At 34.4% G+C, this 21,470-nt stretch overlaps 1 protein-coding gene across 2 annotated transcripts in view; it reads left to right on the top strand.

Annotated features, from left to right (window-relative positions):
• The window catches only part of COL19A1 (collagen type XIX alpha 1 chain), a 311,746-nt gene that overhangs the window by 31,105 nt on the left and 259,171 nt on the right, over positions 1-21,470 (top strand). For both annotated transcript variants that reach the window (XM_077903490.1, XM_077903489.1), the window contains exons 5-7: positions 9,124-9,247; positions 10,514-10,789; positions 20,945-21,025. In XM_077903490.1, the coding sequence (XP_077759616.1) occupies positions 9,124-9,247; positions 10,514-10,789; positions 20,945-21,025 (481 nt within the window). The remainder of the gene's footprint in view (positions 1-9,123; positions 9,248-10,513; positions 10,790-20,944; positions 21,026-21,470) is intronic.

Genomic DNA, 21,470 nt, shown 5'->3' with positions numbered 1-21,470 from the left:
AAATATAAGCCAATCCACTCTTGGCACTCTTTTTTTCAGGCACTCAAAAGCTCATAGATAGGGACTAGGCATTTTAGGTATTTCACTTCTATCTCTCTTCTAATTTACCCATGATAAGAATTTAAAATTCCCTTTGTTTATGAGGTATACAGAAAACAATTATTTTATAATATGCTGTCCCTATTATTTCTCAGTTCAGCTTTGATGGCAGTGAAAGAAGAAATTCTAATAAAGTATTTTATTTGCTTCCCAAATGATGCAGAAGACTCACTAGGTGCCAGGCACTGAGGATTTAAGGATAAATAAAGACGTGGTGCTTGGCGTTGAGTTATTTCTGTCTGGGAAGATAGATATGTTGACATTTAGCTATTATGGAATATAGTAGCAATCTTTAAATGTATGTATATACATGAAGATGATGAACAGGTGAACAGATGAAGCCATTTTGAAAGAACGAGGGAAGGCTGCACAAAAGATGTGAAAAATAGAGGCTGGAAGGATAAGTGCAGATTTGCCAGGTGAGCCAGGGGGCCAATGTAGTTAGAGGAAGTATCATTTAAAGGTCAAGGCAGTTTGAAGAATGATGAGAAATCCCATGTGATAGTGAACACAGTTGGTGGGAATGTCTGCAGGGTGGAGGAGGCTGAAAACGGAGGCTGAGGTGCTGTTCTGAGCGGACTTACGTACCAGGCTAAGGAGTTTGAACTTTACATGAAAAATAAAGTGAAAGGTAAAGGATTTTTAAGATCTGAAGAGAAACCACAGTATATCAATTAGACCTCAATAAAGCTGCTTAAAATAAAGTGGAGGTATTAGAGCAATAGCATTACATTCTAGGAAATGAACAAACAAATAGCTGAATATATGCCACCCGGAAAATCACAGTTTTCAGTTAGATCCAAATGATCCTGAGGCAGAAGCCAAGCCCCAGACTCAGGACCACTTGGGGGTGAGGTTTGAGCCAGGACTTATTTTCTTTTTTGGGTGGAGATATCTGAAAATTAGCCTTCCAAGCCTTTATGAAGAGCAGCTTCTCTAGTCTACCCTTGATTTTTGTTATCTGAGTGTCATGTAGTAGAAGGGCTTGTTTTCAATGGGAAGTCATTTACAATGTCCCAATGAACAAGTGCTAATCATGACAGACATTGGATTATCAGAGAGTCATTCATCCAAGCTTTGCTTTCCCATTAATAATCTGTCTGAATTCCCTTAGCAAGCAAGCACAAAAAGACTAAGAGTTCAGAAGCTGTGGCTGTGGAACTTAAACATCACCACCCAGCTTGTGGGGAAGGCATTTCAGACAAACCTTCCAGGCCCTGCTAGCCAAATTGCTTGTAACGTGACAGGTGATGGTGGGTGTCAGCTGGGAAAGAAATGACTTACTATAAACTCCAAGCATCTCTCACTTCACTCTCAGGAAATGTAACTTGTATCATATTTCTCTTCCTGGAAGACATTCAGCAAGTCAAAGGCCCCATTGATACTTGTAAATACGGAAGTTCTTCATAAACTCTGCCTCATGCTTATTTAGAATGGAAGAATTAATTTGGAAGCCAGTTCTTGATATTTAAAAATAGATTTTTTCCATTTAGCTATTTCATTTTAAAAGCAAAAAAGTAAATAAATGTTGGTCTTGCTAAATGTGATCTGGAAAACTCACTTCATCCCTACCAAAATAGCACTTTTAAAAAAAGGGCTTTGCTTCAAGCTTTGTGCTATGAGCTAGTTGAAGAATTACCTCTGGAACTGTGGTAATTAGTAACTAAATTTTTAAAACACTTTGCTATCCAAGTGTGTATGATGCTTGATTTTTGGAACACCATATATAAAATGAAATTTCTCTAGAATAATTATGTCCTCTTTCTAGTTTATGAGCACTGAAATTATAAAAGTTTGTTACTCTTCATTTTACATTTCACTTCTTGCCTCATATTACTTATTATTTAGTTAGGTAAAAGAACAAAAAAGAAACTGGCAGTCACATTTTTTTCTTTCTAATCCCCTCTTGTTCTGCAGTTTAGTTTTGTCCTTTATTTTTTCCATACATGAGACAGAGATGTCAGTTCCCATATTACAAACTATGGTCCTTCTAGGAATACTGAACAAATACATCAAATTGAACTTGCTGTACAATAAAACTACCAATTAATATACAAAGAAGTAAATAAATTTATGAGCTTCATTATGGTCTTTATTTTTCTTGATAACAAACCATTAGAGCTTAGTCATGGAAAATAAATGAGATCTACTCCCCGATTCCATCTCCCCACAAAATAACTTTATCAATAAATATTTGCATGTACTTTAAAAGAGTGAATTATTTTTTAAGTTTTATGATTTTTTCATGCCTGCAGTGCTCCCCATCTGGAAGGGAGTTTGAAAAAGCAGAATTTATCCAGTTAGGGTATTTCTTATTGGTTTCTCATTAATTGGACAGCCAGAAATGCCTATTATTTGTTCAGCTGACATCCTTCTGTCCCTGAGAGACCAGACACTTCAACTTTATTAAGTTAACTTTGTGTATAGCTATGTTTGGCATTGATTTCACACCTCAAGGGATGAATGGGAAAGAAACTTACACTGATCCCCATGCCAAGAAAGCATTAATGTAGAATCTGTGCTAAGGGTTCTTTTTCCATAATCATTTGAAATAGTCACATTTGTCATCATTATTTTTACACTTTAAGGAATTACTCATCTTTTTTTATTTAATTTATTTTTTATTGGTGTTCAATTTACTAACATACAGAATAACCCCCAGTGCCCGTCACCCATTCACTCCCACCCCCCGCCCTCCTCCCCTTCCACCACCCCTAGTTCGTTTCCCAGAGTTAGCAGTCTTTACGTTCTGTCTCCCTTTCTGATATTTCCCACACATTTCTTCTCCCTTCCCCTATATTCCCTTTCACTATTATTTATATTCCCCAAATGAATGAGAACATATAATGTTTGTCCTTCTCCGACCGACTTACTCCACTCAGCATAATACCCTCCAGTTCCATCCACGTTGAAGCAAATGGTGGGTATTTGTCATTTCTAATGGCTGAGTAATATTCCATTGTATACATAAACCACATCTTCTTTATCCATTCATCTTTCGTTGGACACCGAGGCTCCTTCCACAGTTTGGCTATCGTGGCCATTGCTGCTATAAACATCGGGGTGCAGGTGTCCCGGCGTTTCATTGCATTTGTATCTTTGGGGTAAATCCCCAACAGTGCAATTGCTGGGTCGTAGGGCAGGTATATTTTTAACTGTTTGAGGAACCTCCACACAGTTTTCCAGAGTGGCTGCACCAGTTCACATTCCCACCAACAGTGTATGAGGGTTCCCTTTTCTCCGCATCCTCTCCAACATTTGTTGTTTCCTGCCTTAATTTTCCCCATTCTCACTGGTGTGAGGTGGTATCTCATTGTGGTTTTGATTTGTATTTCCCTGATGGCAAGTGATGCAGAGCATTTTCTCATATGCATGTTGGCCATGTCTATGTCTTCCCAAGACAGTGTGGTACTGGCACAAAAACAGACACATAGATCAGTGGAACAGAATAGAGAATCCAGAAGTGGACCCTCAACTTTATGGGCAACTAATATTCGATAAAGGAGGAAAGACTATCCATTGGAAGAAAGACAGTCTCTTCAATAAATGGTGCTGGGAAAATTGGACATCCACATGCAGAAGAATGAAACTAGACCACTCTCTTTCACCATACACAAAGATAAACTCAAAATGGATGAAAGATCTAAATGTGAGACAAGATTCCATCAAAATCCTAGAGAAGAACACAGGCAACACCCTTTTTGAACTTGGCCATAGTAACTTCTTGCAAGATACATCCACGAAGGCAAAAGAAACAAAAGCAAAAATGAACTATTGGGACTTCATCAAGATAAGAAGCTTTTGCACAGCAAAGGATACAGTCAACAAAACTAAAAGACAACCTACAGGATGGGAGAAGATATTTGCAAATGACATATCAGATAAAGGGCTAGTTTCCAAGATCTATAAAGAACTTATTAAACTCAACACCAAAGAAACAAACAATCCAATCATGAAATGGGCAAAAGACATGTACTCATCTTTTTAGTCAGGTTACCATTCTATTGATATTCTTCCTAAGGTATTAAAATCCAAATATATTTTCACACTAGTGGAATAAACACTGAGGCACTTTTTATCAGAATACTTCATGCTTTTCTTCACATAGCATAATTATTAGTATACATGCTATTCTCATAATTTTTACAACTTCCTGCAAATTGCACTCATTTTTAAAGAAATGCTTGGTGGCAAATCCTAATTTTTCTAAGAAATGATCTCTAAAAAGTATACAGAAAATACTCCTGATTGGTTATCACCTTCTGTAACATGGATATCTTTCTTAAAACCCAACAGATCATAGCCCTATTTTAAAGACATTACTGTGTGGTTTGCAATACTTCCTGATCTATGCTCAAAATATGATTAGAAGAAACAACTGTAATTAACTTCCCCTCATGGATACTGGTTACCTAAGATATGCAAATGTCATAATGAATGCTTTGCTCTGAACCTCAAATGTGATTTATTGTTGTTGTTAATATTATCACGATTGTAAATATTTAACTATTCATTTCTTGGTACTAATATTTGCTATTTATTTATATTCCACCCATCTCACCTATTATTCAGAAAAGCAGCTTTTTTTTCCCCTTCCCTATAGCCACATAACATTATTTTTAAGTCAGGTCAGTAATGAGGGAAATTTTATTCTTAACCTAGAGGATGCAAGCAACTTGATATACTGGAAAAAAAAAAACTGACCTTGGATTAGAAGTCCCGAGTTCAAGTTCCATCCTGACCTCTGTCTAGCAGAGTGATGGTGGGAGGGAGGGAGAGAGGGAGAGGGTGAGGGAGAGAGAGAGAGAGAGAGAGAGAGAGAGAATGAGAGAGAGATTATGAAGGAGCACAAGAGTGGAGGGAGGGAGAGGGACGAGCACTTTCCTTACGCTTCTAGAAATATATTTGAAAACACTTCTATCTTCATGAAGAAGATGTTAGTTGAAAGATATTTTCTACACAGAGTTCCTTCTCTAAGTATACGGTACTTTCCTTATGCTCCCACACATACTTTGAAAATGCTTCGAGTCTCCGGCTCTATCCTAGAACCTTGAAATCATCACCTGAATTAAAGGTAGATGCTTAACCAACTGAGCCACCCAGGCACGCTGAGATGTAGAATTCTTGTAAAGGGATGTGTTGAACAAAGTTCAATTTCAGTTATTTAACTAGAGGTCCATTTAATATCCATCCAAGTGGAGATGCCTTGTAGGGATTTAGGCATGTAAGTTGACAGCACAGTCAAGGGAAATTAGTCAGGGTTAATCTTGGTTGCATCTCCCCTTTGGCATCACCTTTCTTTTTGGAACTTTTCTCTCCCAGTGCCTGAAGGTGATGCTTGTGTTGCTCAGGAATCGGGACAATGACATTTCGGCCTTCTAACTCAGGGGCATTTCCTGCTCTGGATTTATTCCTCCTTCTCTGTGTTTTCTCTGTCAACTTCCTTGCTTTATCACAAGCTCATAGATCTCTGTTCTATTCTTTCCAAGGTGATAATTAATTATTAGACAATTTGTCAGTATTATATGACCAGTTTTTAGGGACTATTTTAGTGGTAATAACAGAGCTTATGTTTTATAAATACAAGGATTTTCCAGAGAGGAAGAAAGCTCTAATAGTAGAGTATTAGGTATTTTGGCTTGTAAGAAAAAGTACTTCATAGTTAGGGAGAATCTACATTCATACCATGTATACAAAAGACAGCGGATGTAAAGCCCTTTTTAATAACAATTACACATACAAAGAATGATTAGATATTTCTTCCATCTCATGCCAAGATCTTTCCTGTAATACAAATTTCTTTTTTAGATATAATCATTTTATTTACATTTTTAAGAGACTTTAAATAAATTTTGATCAGCAAAGGATTTTTCATTAATCAAGTGAGAATATCTAGAGGATGTGGGCTGTAGGCTATGTAGACAAATATGGCCTATTCTTAAAGTCCTGTATGGTGAGCTCCTTCATGTTTAATAAAATGTTCATTTGTATCCAACTTCATAAGTATAGGTACTAGTACTTTGTAATAAGATATTCTGTTTGAAGTATATGGAGAAAATATTGGGAAAAGTGTATTTTCATTTGAAGGTTCTTTCATCTTTTCTTATTGCCTCAGTGACTGAACTATTCTGAAGGCTTTAGATAGGCAGTTATAGACTACTATGATTTTTTGCCTCCCATAATAGAAAAAAATATTTTTATTGTTAATTCCCCCTCATCTCTGACCTTGAAAAATATCAGATTAATTTATAGTTCACTTTAAAGAACAGAATTATTTTTTCCTAACCTGAAAATAGTAGTGTTGTTTTATAAATGATCATTAATACAATTTATGCTCTTTGTAAAAATTGAGGAAGTAGAGAAAATATAAAGAGAATTTAAAAATCTATTAACACTAAGAAGGAAGTGCTGTAATGTTAAGATCTTTAGGAAATCAATTTTTTAGTGGGATCAAAACTCACTGGTTCTCAGATCTGGACATTGCCTTCTGCCATAGCTGGTCTCTATAAGGAGCCCCACTTTTGATTCTCCGCCACTTCCTCTAGAGTTTAATAGTGTTTCTTTCCACTTTATGATTGAACAGAGGGCTGCTATACGTATAGAGAACATCAGAGAGCAGATGAAACCTACATTTTAGATTTTTTTCAACATTGAAATAAATTATAAGTTCAAAGGAGCCTAAAATATGTGAATTATGAGACTTCAGAGGCACTCCAGATCATATCTAGAACTAGCTCTCTCAGGGGCTAGTGTAAAGAGAACTCTGCAGGCAGCAAATTTCCTTTGGCACCTTTGGATAATTTGGAAAGACTTAATTTAGCTCTCAGTGACTTTTACTTAGTCACATTAAAACAATTTATTTTAGATTGAACATTTTGTTAATTTGGTATATTTTTGCTCTCACCTGTCCATGAATATTTAGGTGACTTTCATTAATATGAAGAAATGTAAACAATGGGAAATAAAAGATAAATTATACTTAAATTTCACTAAACTTTGAGCTCTTCAAATCTAGGTTAGTATTAATTTATATGGATGAATTTTCCATGTATAGTATTGAACTATATACAATGTGTACAAAATGGAGGGAAGGTAAAAAATATCCCAGTGAAAATTTATATATGTGTGTGTATATATATATATATATATATATATATATATATATATATATTCATATATATATATGAATTAGTTCAGCAAGTAAGGATCAGCAATATTTTTCTTAATGGGAATATCATGAATAAGCAGTGTATAGAATTTCTTATAGGAAATTACACTTCATTCAAAAATATTCAAGCATGGGTATCTTACACATGGCAAGCTGTCATTATATCTCTCTGGTAGCAGACCAGTAATCTAATATGGCCTCTTTTATAATAGAAACTTTGGCAAGACCCAGCGAAATTATTCTGTGTCACATTAAGTGTGCTTGTGTGGTATAAACAAGAAACATAGTCTATAAGAGCTGAAATGTTTTGTAATGTATTGTTTTTAAAAGAGAAAAGAGAAATTTTTCTTCAAAATACAGTTTTGGCAAGCAAAATCACTTTTGGCTTTGAAAGTAGAACAAGAATTACTGAAAGAAAAATACAATAATTATAAGGATTTTAATCCATTATAAACCTAGGCTAAGAAAATATCAATTTTCCTGTAAACATAACTAAATTTATTTCAGTGTATTATTTTAAGACTGTATTTATTTTATATTAACATTATATTAGTAGTATTTTGTTTTGTTATTTTTTGTCACAGAAGGAACCTTTCAAGAGATATATTTTCAATTTTCAAATCAGATTATAAATTACTGAAAAATAATTACATTTTGTTTTATGAAATATTAAAGAATTCTATCAAAATTAAGTTTGTCTTTGTTTCGTTTGCTAAGTCAATCATTAATTTAACAAATAGTTATAAGGTGCTGTGGTGGCACTGCACTTGGGCTTTGTGGATGATACAGAGATAGATTAAATGTTTCTTTGCTTCAAAGAGTTTCACAGGAGTTTTTATTATTCTATTTTTATGTGGTTCAAAAATTACATAAGAACAATTTTTAAGATTGTATAGATAATAAAGAGAAATATACAGATAAACTTTAGCACCTATACGGGCTTGAGGCTATTTTATATAGTCATTCACTCTATTGTCTGATATAAAGAAAGATAAGTGGTCAGTTTAGTGACATGAAACAAAATAGAAAAAACAGTCTCTGTGAAGTCCCTCTTACTGGTCATGGTACTACTTCTACCCTGGCTTCTTCACCACCCATCCAGCTCTTTTACACATACATAGTCTTATATTTTTCCAATGAGTATTTATTATTAAGCCATGATTCAGGATCCCAGGGTAGGGATCACCATGTACCCAGGTCCCTCTTAACCACCCCGAGAAAAGGATGGAAGACAAAGGAGAGGTGGGTAGAGCCAGTTCAGATCTTCCCAGATGTGCCTGCTGCCTCACAGTTGTCCCAGGATGACGTTCAGGCTATGGGACAGAAGGATTTGTACACATGCCAGGATCATTCACATATGGAGACATCACCCCCTTTAGCAGTCATTGTCTTCTCACAGCAGTGGAAGTCCAGGTAGTTCTGCCAGCAGTTCCTGGTCTGGTTCTGGTTGGGGGAGCAGCTGCCAAAAAAGACAGTCTGGTAGTTCTTTATTTTGAACCTGATGCCTTCTGCCATGGTGCTGACTCCTAAAGACACCCCTGAAGCAGCTCATAGCTCAATGTGACTCTCAGCAAAGATGACAGAGTCAGACTGGAATTGGAATTAACATTTTGTTTGCTTTTTAATGAACAGTGTTACTTAAAGCAGTACAGTAATGTTCATTTTGAAATTTAGTTTAATAATGACCATTAGTTTAATAAGTCATTGTGAAATTTAGTTTAATAATAAACTTTAGAAAATTCCATTAAGAAACTTTGTTTTATTTTTATGGGAAAAATTATTGTATTACAAAGAACTTCATACTTAGATTTTCATCTTCAGTTTTCTCACAATAATTCTTTGTTTTTCTTTCCCAGTAAGATATTTCCCAAAGGCCTTCCTGATGAGTATGCAATAGAAACTATATTTCGTGTAAGAAGAAGCACCAAAAAGGAACGGTGGTTTCTGTGGCAGGTTTTAAACCAGCAGAATATACCACAGGTAAGGAACCATAGAGTTGTGCTGATTAGTTTTCTTTTATGTGGTTATGCCAGGTGAATCTTGGAATGGTGTGCCCAAATTTGGAAGCAAATCTAGCATCTGAATATTCTTTCATTTAGAGGAATCATCAATAGGGAAATGCAAGTATTCTCATAGTCAGGATGCTCTTGCTGAGATCTGTAATATGATTCACATTTTGTCTAAAGACACTCAAACAACCCTTCTTTCACAACTGCTTCATTGCCACTAAGTCCACCTCACTAATAACTTCTTTATGTCCTATCATTTCTGATACGTATTATTTTTAAAGCTGTTCATTGTTTCATTTGGAAGTCCTTAGTGAGTGAAGAGGTGGGATATAAATATTGATTCCACCAATAAAAAGGTATTGAACACATGCTGTATGCTAATTAGTGACAAAGAGAAGAGATTTTTAGAAGCATAGTTCCTTTCACAGGAAGCATAACGTCTAAGGGGATGGCATGTAGGAGAACAATATACTACAGCATAATCACAGTGTGACGGGTGCAGTGGTAGAGGTAAGCTCAGAGCTGACTGGGGACTATGGGAGCATAGAAAGGGGCAGCTTCCTAAAATGGGCCACGAGGAAGAGGAATCCAGGAGTACTTGTATAAAAGATGGCATTTGGGCAGAAAGATGAGTGTGCAAGAACTCTAGGGGGAAAGATGAACCTCAATATTACTTATTAGCACCTTACATTTGTGTTTATTTCTATACACGTCCACTGAGATTTTTTTATTTCACTGGTCTTTTAATATGTTAATACCGTCACAATTTTATGATGGAAGATGAACTAAACTGAAAAAAGTATATCCTTTATGTAAAGGCATTTTTTTCTGCACCATGTAAATTATCAGTTTCAAGAAGTCAATCTTAGTTTGCATGCTAAGACAAGTGATTCTATTCTTTTTCTTTTTAAATTAAGTAACATTTAATTCTTGAATTGCTCATACAGAATTATATATATACTTAGATATACACTTACATATAAATATATACCTTCAGATGTTCTCTCAAGAAAGGAGCATATTACATTTGCCAGAATACCACATTATTTAAAACATTTTTGTAGCTGGATGTTTGCTGTTCTTTTGTATTAACAAATCTGGTGGACATGGGTATCATCTAAAACATTTTACTAAATTCCTCAATCATACTAACGTGCATCGCTGATTTTTTATTTGTATGCTTTAGTAATTTTGAACCCTTGTTTTAAACACTTAAAGCTAATTTGCATTTTTGCAGGTTTCTATAGTAGTTGATGGCGGAAAGAAGGTGGTGGAATTTATGTTCCAGGCTGCTGAGGGAGATGTGTTGAACTACATTTTTAAAAATCGAGAACTCCGTCCTTTGTTTGATCGCCAATGGCATAAACTTGGCATTGGTATACAATCCTGGGGCATTTCACTCTATATGGATTGTAATTTAATTGCAAGCCGGCATATAGATGAGAAGGACACTGTGGACCTTCGTGGAAGGACTGTTATTGCTGCACGAGCTTCTGATGGCAAGCCTGTGGACGTGAGTTGTGATGTTGGTTATGGAACTTTCTAAATTAGATACCTTATTAAAACCTTCTTTCTTTAATTACTATGTAATACATTCCCTTCTCAACACTGTTTAAATTAGCCATCAGATGTGTGAAGCATAGCTATGTATTTCCAACTGTATTTTCACATATATTATCTTCTATTTTCACCCATTTTTTTCAGCCTGTGAATTTAAAAGAACTAGGTCATGCCTTAAAAAATGAGATTCGTACAATTAAATTCTAGTAAAAATGCACCATATGATACCAAAAAAATCAGCTTGAATAAGCTTATATGTTTTGAATAGAAAAGTCTGGGAAAAGATGAACTTTAAGTTAAATGGTCCCAGATTATCTGATGTTTCCATTCAAGAACAATAGGCTGTTTTATTCATCCTCAGAATAGCAACAGTTTTGTATTGCAGATTATTTCTCATGAGCCTATAAAGGTTTTTCAAGGTTCTGCTTTGGATGAGAACAATTGGCTAGTAATCCCCTTTCAGATGAAAAGGTCCTTTAAAAGTCTTATTTGATGCTCAGGTAATAATAGATTTATTATTGATTTCCCTAGAAAAGAAGGCCTATAATACTAAAAAGTGAGATATCTCTAAATTTCATGACTTCAGTTTTTCTAATGGGTAGATGATGAGAAACCCCATAAAAGTAACCTGAATGTAGGCCACCAATAACAATTGCTAATGCACGTAACAGTTCAATTTTGTTTCAGAAGTACAATTCTATACAAATACATATTTGAACAGTGCATTTTTTCTAAATGCCCCTGTGGAAGAATCATGATAGGTGATTAATAGGTGGATAAAGATAATATGTGTGTGTGTACATGCACACACACATCTATATATATACTATACATACAAATATATATATTCAATAAAATATTTTTTAACTATTTTCTCTTAGAAACAGGAAACAAATCAGTGAGAATGTCATAACTAGAGCTCAGTGATGATCAGCCAAATAGGCCAGAGTAGGAAAAACCAATCATGGTGGCAAGACATCATGAGATTTTTGTAGAGTGAGCTGGTTTAGGGATCAGACAGATGTGGTTGTAAATCCTAGCTCATCTACTTAACTGTAATGATCTGCTAATTTATCTTGTTAGCTGTTAGCTTAGTATCCTCAGTTTAAAAATAGTATTGGTAAAGTTACTTCTTTATAATTGTATAGAGCATGTGTCGTAGTGCCTAGTATGTGGTTAGTTCCCTGTATATTCATTTATTTATTCAGGACTAGACACTCCACTCAACCCTGGCCTAAGAGAATGGGGAAAAGTCCTGCTTCTCTTGCTCTCAGAGATCTTAAAGACTAATGGAAGGATCAAAGTTTAAATTAGTAAATAATGGCTGCCAATAACAATAACAATATTAACTGTAACACAACAGTACCTTTCAGAAAGTTGTCTCCAAAGGCAAGGGAGGAAGTCGAGACCAGCAATTAGAACATAAGAGATGTAACTTTCAGCAGCACGTGGCGTGTAGGTAGGAAGACAATTCAGGGAATCCTCGCAACAGTGCTAGAGAGTGGCACCTGCTGCAAGTACCAAAGTTGGGGATTGGAACCTCTTACAGGCCTAATGAGAGCAAAGTGGGCTGTTTCTAGAGGGACTGAAAGAACTAAGAGCACACTGAGATTAATTCAGAACTTTTGTGGGCAGATGGCAATGAGAGAGGAATAAGTTATTGCAAGAGCAGGGTCCAGGCACAGAGCTTGCCCTCTGAAGGTTGAGTGCTGTGTCCTGTGTCTCCTTAACTTCTCCCCCAAGAACAGAATTAAGCCCAGAACCCGAGGCTGAAAAATATCAGATGTGTTCTCTAAAAAGACACATGTAGGAACACCTGGGTGGCTCAGTGATTGAGCCTCTGCCTTTGTCTTAGGGCATGATCCTGGAATCGCCAGATTGAGTCCCATATCAGGCTCCCCACAAGGGTCCTGCTTCTCCCTCTGCCTATGTCTCTGCCTCTCTCTGTGTCTCTCATGAATAAATAAATTTACAAAATAAAATCTTTAAAAAAAATTTTTAAAATACACAATGTAAAAATTATAGTATTACAAAGTTTTCACAGTTTAGTGTGGCATCTTAAATTCATTTGAGGGTAAAATTAATACCCAAAACGAGGAGACAGAGGGCTATGTTCAAAATGAAAGAACAGGACAAAATGACAGAGATCTAAATGAAATGAAGATAAGTAACATGCCTGATAAAGAATATGGTAATGGTACAGATACTAACTGGACTTGAGAAAAGCATGGAAAATCTCAGTGATACCCTTAACAAAAAGTTATAAAACATAAAAAGGAAGCAATCAGAGATGAAGAGCTCAATAACTTAAATTAAAAATACACTAGATGGAATAAGTCATAGACAAGAGGAAGCACAAGAAAGGATCAGTGACCCAGAGGACAGAGTAATGAAAAACAATCAAACTGAACAAGAGAGATAAAAGGAATAATAAAAAATAAAAATAGACTTAGGGAATTCAGCAACATCATCAAGTGTAATGATATTCACATTATAGGGATTCCAGAAGGAGAAGAGAAAGAAAAGGGAACAGGAAATCTATTTGAAGAAATAATAGTTGAAAATTTCCTGAATCTGAGGAAGGAAACAGAAATCCAGGTCAAGGATAAACGAGAGCCCCCAGCAAAATCAACCCAAAGAGGTCCACACCAAGATACATCATAGTTAAAATGGCAAAAAGTAGCGATAGAGAATTTTAAAAGCGGCAAGAGAAAACAGTTGCATACAAGGGAACCCTCCCCGCCCCCAAGGCTGTCAGTTGACTTTTTTCAGCAGAAACTTTGCAGACTAGTGAAGAGTGGCATGATATATTCAAAGTATGGAAGGGAAAAAAACCTGCAGCCAAGAATATGCTATCCAACAAGGCTATCACTAGAAGGAGAGTTAAAGAGTTTCCTAACAAACAAATGTTAAAGGAATTCATGACCACAAAACCAGCCCTACAAGAAATGTTTACTGGAAAGGAAAGATCATAAGTAGGAGTAAGAAAAGTAGGAAACACAGGAGTGGTAAAATCAATTATATCTATGAAAATCAGTCAAAGGATTCACAAAATAAAAGGATATAAAGTATATCATCATATACCAAAAATGTAAGGGGGAAAAAAGTAAAGATTGGCTTCAAACATAAATGACCATAAACTTAATATAGACTACTATATGCATAATACGTTATGTATAAACCTAATAGTAACCATTAATCAAAAACCAATAATAGATATGCAAAAAATAAAGAGAAAGGAATCCATGTATATCCCTAAAGAAAGCCAGCAAACTGAGAGAGAATAAAGCAAGAGAAGAAAGGAACAGAGAACTACAAAAACAATCATAAAACAAGTAACAAAATGGCAATAAGCACATACCTATCAATAATTAATTTGAATGTAAGTGAACTAAATGCTCAATCAAGATATAGAGTGATGGAATGGAAAAAGAAAAATACCAACCTATATGCTGCCTATAAGAAACTCATTTCAAACCTATAGAAACATGCAGATTGAAAGTGGGAAGGAATAGAAAAGCATTTGCCTTACAAACAGAAGTGAAAAGAAAGATAGCAATGTTTGTATCAGACAAATTAGACTTTCAAACAAGGACTAGCAAGAAACAAAGAAGAATACTATATAATCATAAAAGGAACAATCCAACAAGGAGATATAACAACTGTAAATACTTATGCATCCAATATGGAAGATCCCAAATACATAAAGTTGCTAGTCACAAACATAAAGGAAGTAATTGATAGTAATACAATAATAATAGGGGACATTAATACCCACTTACATCAATGGATAGATAATCCAAACAGAAAATTAACAAGGAAATTGCTTTGAATGACACATTGGACCTGATCAAGCTAACAGATATATTCAGAATATTCCATCCTAAAACAGCAAAATACACACTCTTTTCAAGTGCACATGAAACATTCTCCAAAATAGATTACATATTAGGCCACAAAGCAAGTCTCAACAAATTAAAAAAGATCAAAGTCATATATCATGGATCTTTTCCTGACCATAATGCTATGAAACTAGAAATCAGCCACAAGAAAAAAATGTGGAAAAATACAAATACATGAAGGTTAAATAACATGCTTCTAAAAATGAATGAGTGGGTGAACCAAGAAATGAAAAAGGAAATTGAAAGATATATGTAGACAAATGAAAACACAACAGTCCAAAATCTTTGAAATACAGCAAAGTGGTTCTAAGAGGGAAGTTTATAGCGGTGCAGGCCTATCTGAAGAAACAAGAAAAATCTCAAATAAACAACCTAACCTTACACCTAAAGGAGCTAGAAAAAGAACAAACAAAACCCAAAAGCAGCAGAAGGAAGAAAATAAAAAATATTAGAGCAGAAATACATGAGATAGAAACTACAAGATCAATAGAACAGTTCAGTGAAACTAGGATCTGGTTCTGGAAAACATCAACAGAATTGATAAACCTCTAGCCAGACTCATCAAAGAGGGGGCGGGGAGAGAAATATTGAGAGAGAACTCAAACAAAATCAAATGAAAAAGGAGAAATAAAAGCTGACATCACAGAAATACAAATGATTGTAAGAGAATATTATGAAAAATCATATGCCAACAAACTGGACAACTGAAGAAATCAATAAATTCTTTACAACCCTATAAATCCCCAAACTGTAATAGGATTAGACAATTTGAATAGACCGATTACCAGCAATGGAATTGAATCAGTAATCAAGAAACCCCCAAAACAAAAATGCAGGCCCAGACTCCTTCACAGGAGAATTTAAAACCAAGCATTTAAAGAAAAGTTAATATTGTCTCTTCTCAAACTATTGCAAGAAATAGAAAAGAAATTTTCCAAATTCATTTTATGAGGCCAGCATTGCCCTAAAATCAAAAGCAGTTAGACACTATTAAAAAAAAAAAAAAAAAAAGGAGACAGAACTACAGGCTAATATCTCTGATGAATATAGGTGGAAAAAATCTCAAAATCGTTCATCACAACCAAGTGGGATTTATTCCTGGGATGCAAATGTGGTTCAATATTTGCATATCAATCAATGTGATATATCACATCAACAAGAGAAAGAATAAAAAACATATGATCATTTTAATACATGCAGAAAAAGCATTTGACAAAGTATAACATCCATTCATGATTAAAAAGCCCTCAACAAAGTAAGTTTAGAAGGAACATATTTCAATATAATAAAGGCCATGTATGACAAACCGACCTTGAACAAGTATTTAATGGTGAAAAACTGAGAGATTTCCTCTGATCTCCGGAACAAGACAAAGATGTCCACTCTCAACATTTTTATCAACATGGTACTGGAAGTCCTAGACACAGCACTCAGACAAGAAAAAAAAAAAAAAAGGCACCCAAGTTGGTAAGGAAGATGCAAACTGTTTGCTATTTGCAGATGACATGATACTATATATAGAAAATCCCAAAGACTCCACCAAAAATTGACTAGAACAGGTAAATGAATTCAGTATGGTTACAGGATACAAAATCAACATAGAAATCCACTGCATTTCTGTACATTAATAATGAAGTAGCCAACAGAAAAGTTAAAAAAACAACCCCATTTACAACTGTATAAAAAATAGCAAAATTCCTAGGAATCAACTTAACCAAGGAAGTGAAAGACCTGAGCTCTGAAAACTATAAAACATTAATGAAAGAAATTGAAGAGGATCCAAACAAATGGAAAGATATTCCATGCTCATGGATGGAAGAACAAATATTGTTAAAATTTCCATGCTACCTAAAGCAATCCTCAGATTTAATGCAATCCCTTTCAAAATATCAACAGCATTTTTCACAAAATTAGAAAAAATAATCCTGAAGTTTTTATGGAACCAGAAAAGTCCCTGAATATCCAAAGCAATCTTGAAAAAGAAGAACAAAACTGGAGGTTATCACAATCCTAGATTTCAAGATATACTACAAAGCTTAGTATTCAAATGGTTTGGTACTGGCACAAAAATAGACACATAGATCAATAGAATAGAATAAAAAGCCCAGAAATAAACCCACAATTATATAGCCAGTTAATCTTTGACAGAGGCAAGAATATGCAATGAGAAAAAGACAATCTTTTCAAATGGTGTTCAGAAAACTGGACAGCCACATGCAAAAGAATGAAACTAAACCACTTTCTTACACCATATATAAAAATAAATTCAAAATGGATTAAGACCTAACTGTGAGAACTGAAACAATAAAAATTCCAGAAAAGAGCATAGGCAGTAATAGCATAGCATAGTAATAGCATACTGCATAGCATAAGCAGTAATTTCTTTGACACCTTCTATAGCAACTCTTTTTCTAGATAGGTCTTCTGAGACAAAAGAAACAGAAGCAAAAATAGACTATTGAGATTTCCTCTTTTTTTTTTTCTCATTTAAGACTGTGCCATGTGTATCACAAACATTGGAAAATCCTTTTTTGTTTGTTTGGCTTAAAATGCACCAGCCTATAAATCAAAATAAGTTTCTTTAAGAAAAAGAAGAGCACTTGCCCTATCTTTTGGTTGAATGGATGTGGTTGTACTGCTTTTAAGGTGCAGTTGTAGAAGAGGAAAACAGTCATTTGGTACTATATTAATGACAACGTTTTTATACTGGCATAAGCTAGAAACAGCCCACTGGGAATAAAAAGCTCTGCACAGCAAAGGAAGCCATCAACAAAACTCAAAGACAACCAACCTATTGCATGGGAGAAAATATTTGCATATTACATATCTGATAAAGGATTGGTATTGAAAAATAGAGAACTTATCAAACTCAATACCCAAAAAAACAAATAATCCAAAGAAATGGGCAGAAGACATGAACAGGCATTTCTCCAAAGAGACATACAGATGACCAATAGAAACATGAAAAGATGCTCAGTATCACTAATCATCAAGGAAATGCAAATCAAAACCACAATAAGATATAACCCACACCTGTTGGAATGGATAAATTAAAAACACAAGAAACAACACGTGTTGGCTAGAATTCTAAGAAAAAGGAACCCTTGTACACTGTTGGTGGAAATGCAAACTTTTTCAGCCACTGAGGAAAACTGTATGGAGGTTCTTTTAAAAATTAAGAATAGGAGGATCTCTGGGTGGCTCAGTGGTTTAGTGCCGGCCTTCAGCCCAGGGAATGATCCTGGAATCCCGTGTTCCAGTCCCGAATCGGGGTCCCTGCATGGAGTCTGCTTCTCCCTCTGCCTGTGTCTCTGCCTCTCTCTCTCTGTCTCTCATGAATAAATAAATAACACCTTTTTAAAAAAAATTTAAAAATAAAAAATTAAGAATAGATGGGGCACCTGGTTGGGTCAGTGGTTGAGCATCTGCCTTATGACTCAGAGCGTGATCCCGGGGTCCAGGATTGAGTCCCACATTAGGCTCCCTGTGAGGAGTCTGCTTCTCCCTCTGCCTATGTTTCTGCCTCTGTCTCTATATATCTCTCATGAATAAATAAAATCTGAAAAAATTAAGAATAGAACTTATATACATTATATATATTACATATATACATTACATTACACACAATTATAATATGGAATACTACTCAGCCATAAAAAAGAATGAAATCTTAGCATTCATTACAACATGGATGGATTTGGAGAGTATAAAATAAATGAAATAAATCAGAGGAAGACAAATACCATATGGTTTAACTCATACATAAAATTCAAGAAACAAAACAAAGAAGAGACAGACTAAGAAATAGGCTCTTAAATCTAGAAAAGAAACTAATGGTTACCAGAGAAAACATGAGTGATAGACAAAATAGATGAAGGGAATTAACAGTACATTTATCATGATGAACGGTGAGTAATGTATAAAATTGTTGGATCACCATATTGTACACCTGAAACTAATACAACATTGTATGTTAACTATACTGGCATTAAAATTTTAAAAATAAATGAATGAAAGACAAAAATAAAAAAAAATTAAAGCCATATTATGATGTAGCTTATTTATAAAATAGTGTTTGAGTTAGAAAATAAAATACATATTCTATAAGGATTCTTGGTCCTACTAAAAGCTCAAGTGGACTAGTTTTTCACCATCTCCATACAAGCTCTATGATTCACAAGATCTGTTGTAATGTGAAAATGTTTTATTTATTCAAGATGTGTGTTATTGAAAAAAATTCTAATAATTGGGTTTTATTTTGTGTATACTATCTGGTTACTTATAAGAAAAAAATAGGTGATAAAACTGATATAAAGGATCTTTTTTTAACAAACTCTGCATAACAAGGGCTGGTATAGGCTTAGCCCCAAACCTTGTCCTTGTAAAGTACTGTGTCAGTGAAGGATTCTAGAGTAACTAATGAATAAGAAAACATCATTAAACTAGGATTGTAGTTTCAATGTCATGATACTTGATTAGTTGTTAATCCATCAACAATTGATTATCTGTCTTAAGTAAAATAATTTCTATAAAGGACCTAGTACAGTGGATGGTACATATTCAAATTTTAATGTTTATTGGTTATTTTGATAATAGCGATGATGTTAAATTAGTTTTAGTTAAGAATATTAATTAGAGTCCTCATTCGTCATTCTACATAAGGGATATGTTACTATGCAGTGTTTCATTCAACTATATAAGACAGTGCATTTAAACTTTATAAACAAAAGTTAAGTTCAACATCTTGCAAAAAGTTATAAAAAATAAATAAGTTTCATTTTACCTCAGAATTTTGGGTTGGCCGCAAATCTTAGGCTACTCATGAATTCAGAAGATAATCTAGAGTTCTTTTTTTTTTTTTTTTTTTTTTTGATAATCTAGAGTTCTTAACACTTTCTATGAGCTGACTTGATTTTGTTCATTTCAGTGTAGTGTAGAGTAATAGTTACATCCTTTTTTCTCCTTTGCTTTTTTAGTATTGGATAGAGTTTTAGAACTAACTGAAGGGACGTCTGGGTGGCTCAGCGGTTGAGCATCTGCCTTTGGCTCAGGGCATGACCTTAGGGTTCCGGGATCAAGTCCCACATCAGGCTCCCTGCATGGAGCCTGCTTTTCCCTCTGCCTATGTCTCTGCCTCTCTCTCTGTGTCTCTTATGAATAAATAAATTTAAATCTTAAAAAAAAAAAAGTAACTGAAGATACCTGCTTTTCATTATGGTAGGATTAATTATTGTAATATGACAGTTGAATCTTTTTATGGAACATACTTATTGACATCAAAGTAATACATAAGCTAGCTTGGTAGTACTGGCAGACTGAGAAAGGTGGAGTGAGGCCGAGAGAGAGATAAGGGCAGGCAGGAGCAGGAGAGGGAAGAGGCTATTACTAATGTTTGTGATATGTATAATCATTATAAGGTTAACTATTAATTAAATTAGCAACCACAAGCTAATTTAAAATAGCTGATTTACACATCTATCCTATTAAAATTTTGTCAATAGTCTGTATTATTTACTTCTCACATGGTTGCTTGTTCTTGCATTTAAAGACATGATTGTACTTTTTTTGAACTATTTATTATTTCACACCCAGTGCTAAAAAATGTGAATCTTCTAAGCAAATAGAAGGAATTATTTCTGTAAAAAGATTGTGAGTACTGCTCAGGATTATCCCAATATAGTATAAAATCATAGATATTAGGTAGAATCCATGTACTATCGATTAAAACAAAATATCTTTTTCTTATTGGGAAGTGAGTGTCTGTTTCAGTGCCTCAAATAAGAGGTTTGGAACTACTGAAAAAGCCTTTTCCATCATGTGTTCATATCTTTGACTTTATTTTTTTCTCCAGAAATTTTTACTTTGAAATATTTCTCATTTTGTGGACATATTTTATTGTAATGCATAACAATACCTCTCTTTAATTAAATACTTTTTGTATGAAATAACTAGCAAAGATTTGCAACTGCTTTTATTATCTGATTTCCTTTATTTAGAGATTTATCTCAATAATTGAATCCTTGTCTCTTTCTCAAATGATCTATAAAATCATGAATCCTAAATTAAATAAAAACATTAAAAATATCTACTGATAATTTATTTGTATTAGCTTCTTTTCTCTTTCCAGTTAAATTACCACAGTTCTTAAGTGTGTAAATGTGATTTTTCAAGAAAACTAATGATGTGTCTTATTACTTTTTTAATAGATTGAACTTCACCAGCTTAAAATCTACTGTAACTCAAACTTCATAGCACAAGAAACCTGTTGCGAAATATCAGATACTAAGGTAAGTTAATTTTCTTGGTATGTGAAGAATATAGAATGCTAGTTGCCTAGTCCATAGAGTGCAAATATAGGGCAGCTTTGAATATCTTCTGTTGAAGCCAGGTAAGTAATTTGTTCCAAGTAAGAGACCCCTCATAGTGCTCTCACATAGTTTATAAAATTCGAATCCCATTGTTTTGTCTTGAATTTTGGGAATGATACATCCTTATGTTGGACTCAACATATATTAAAGAGAATTTATGACTTTCTCCCTAAACTATGTTCTGATAGCATCATCATTTTCCAGCTGCAGAGATTTTAAATCTGTAAACATATCTTATTCTTACTCATTTTTCTCTTCTAGCCTGTTATCCATTCTGGATAGTTTTCCTTTGTGATAGATTTTTTAAAAGACTTTATTTATTTGAGAGAGACAGAGAGACACAGAGAGAGAGAGAGAGCACACA

The sequence above is a fragment of the Canis aureus genome, chromosome 7, assembly GCF_053574225.1.
Source record: "Canis aureus isolate CA01 chromosome 7, VMU_Caureus_v.1.0, whole genome shotgun sequence".
NCBI classification, from domain to species: Eukaryota; Metazoa; Chordata; class Mammalia; order Carnivora; family Canidae; genus Canis; species Canis aureus.
Note: the sequence above shows the minus strand (reverse complement) of the source record. Positions and strands in the feature narration are given on the sequence as shown.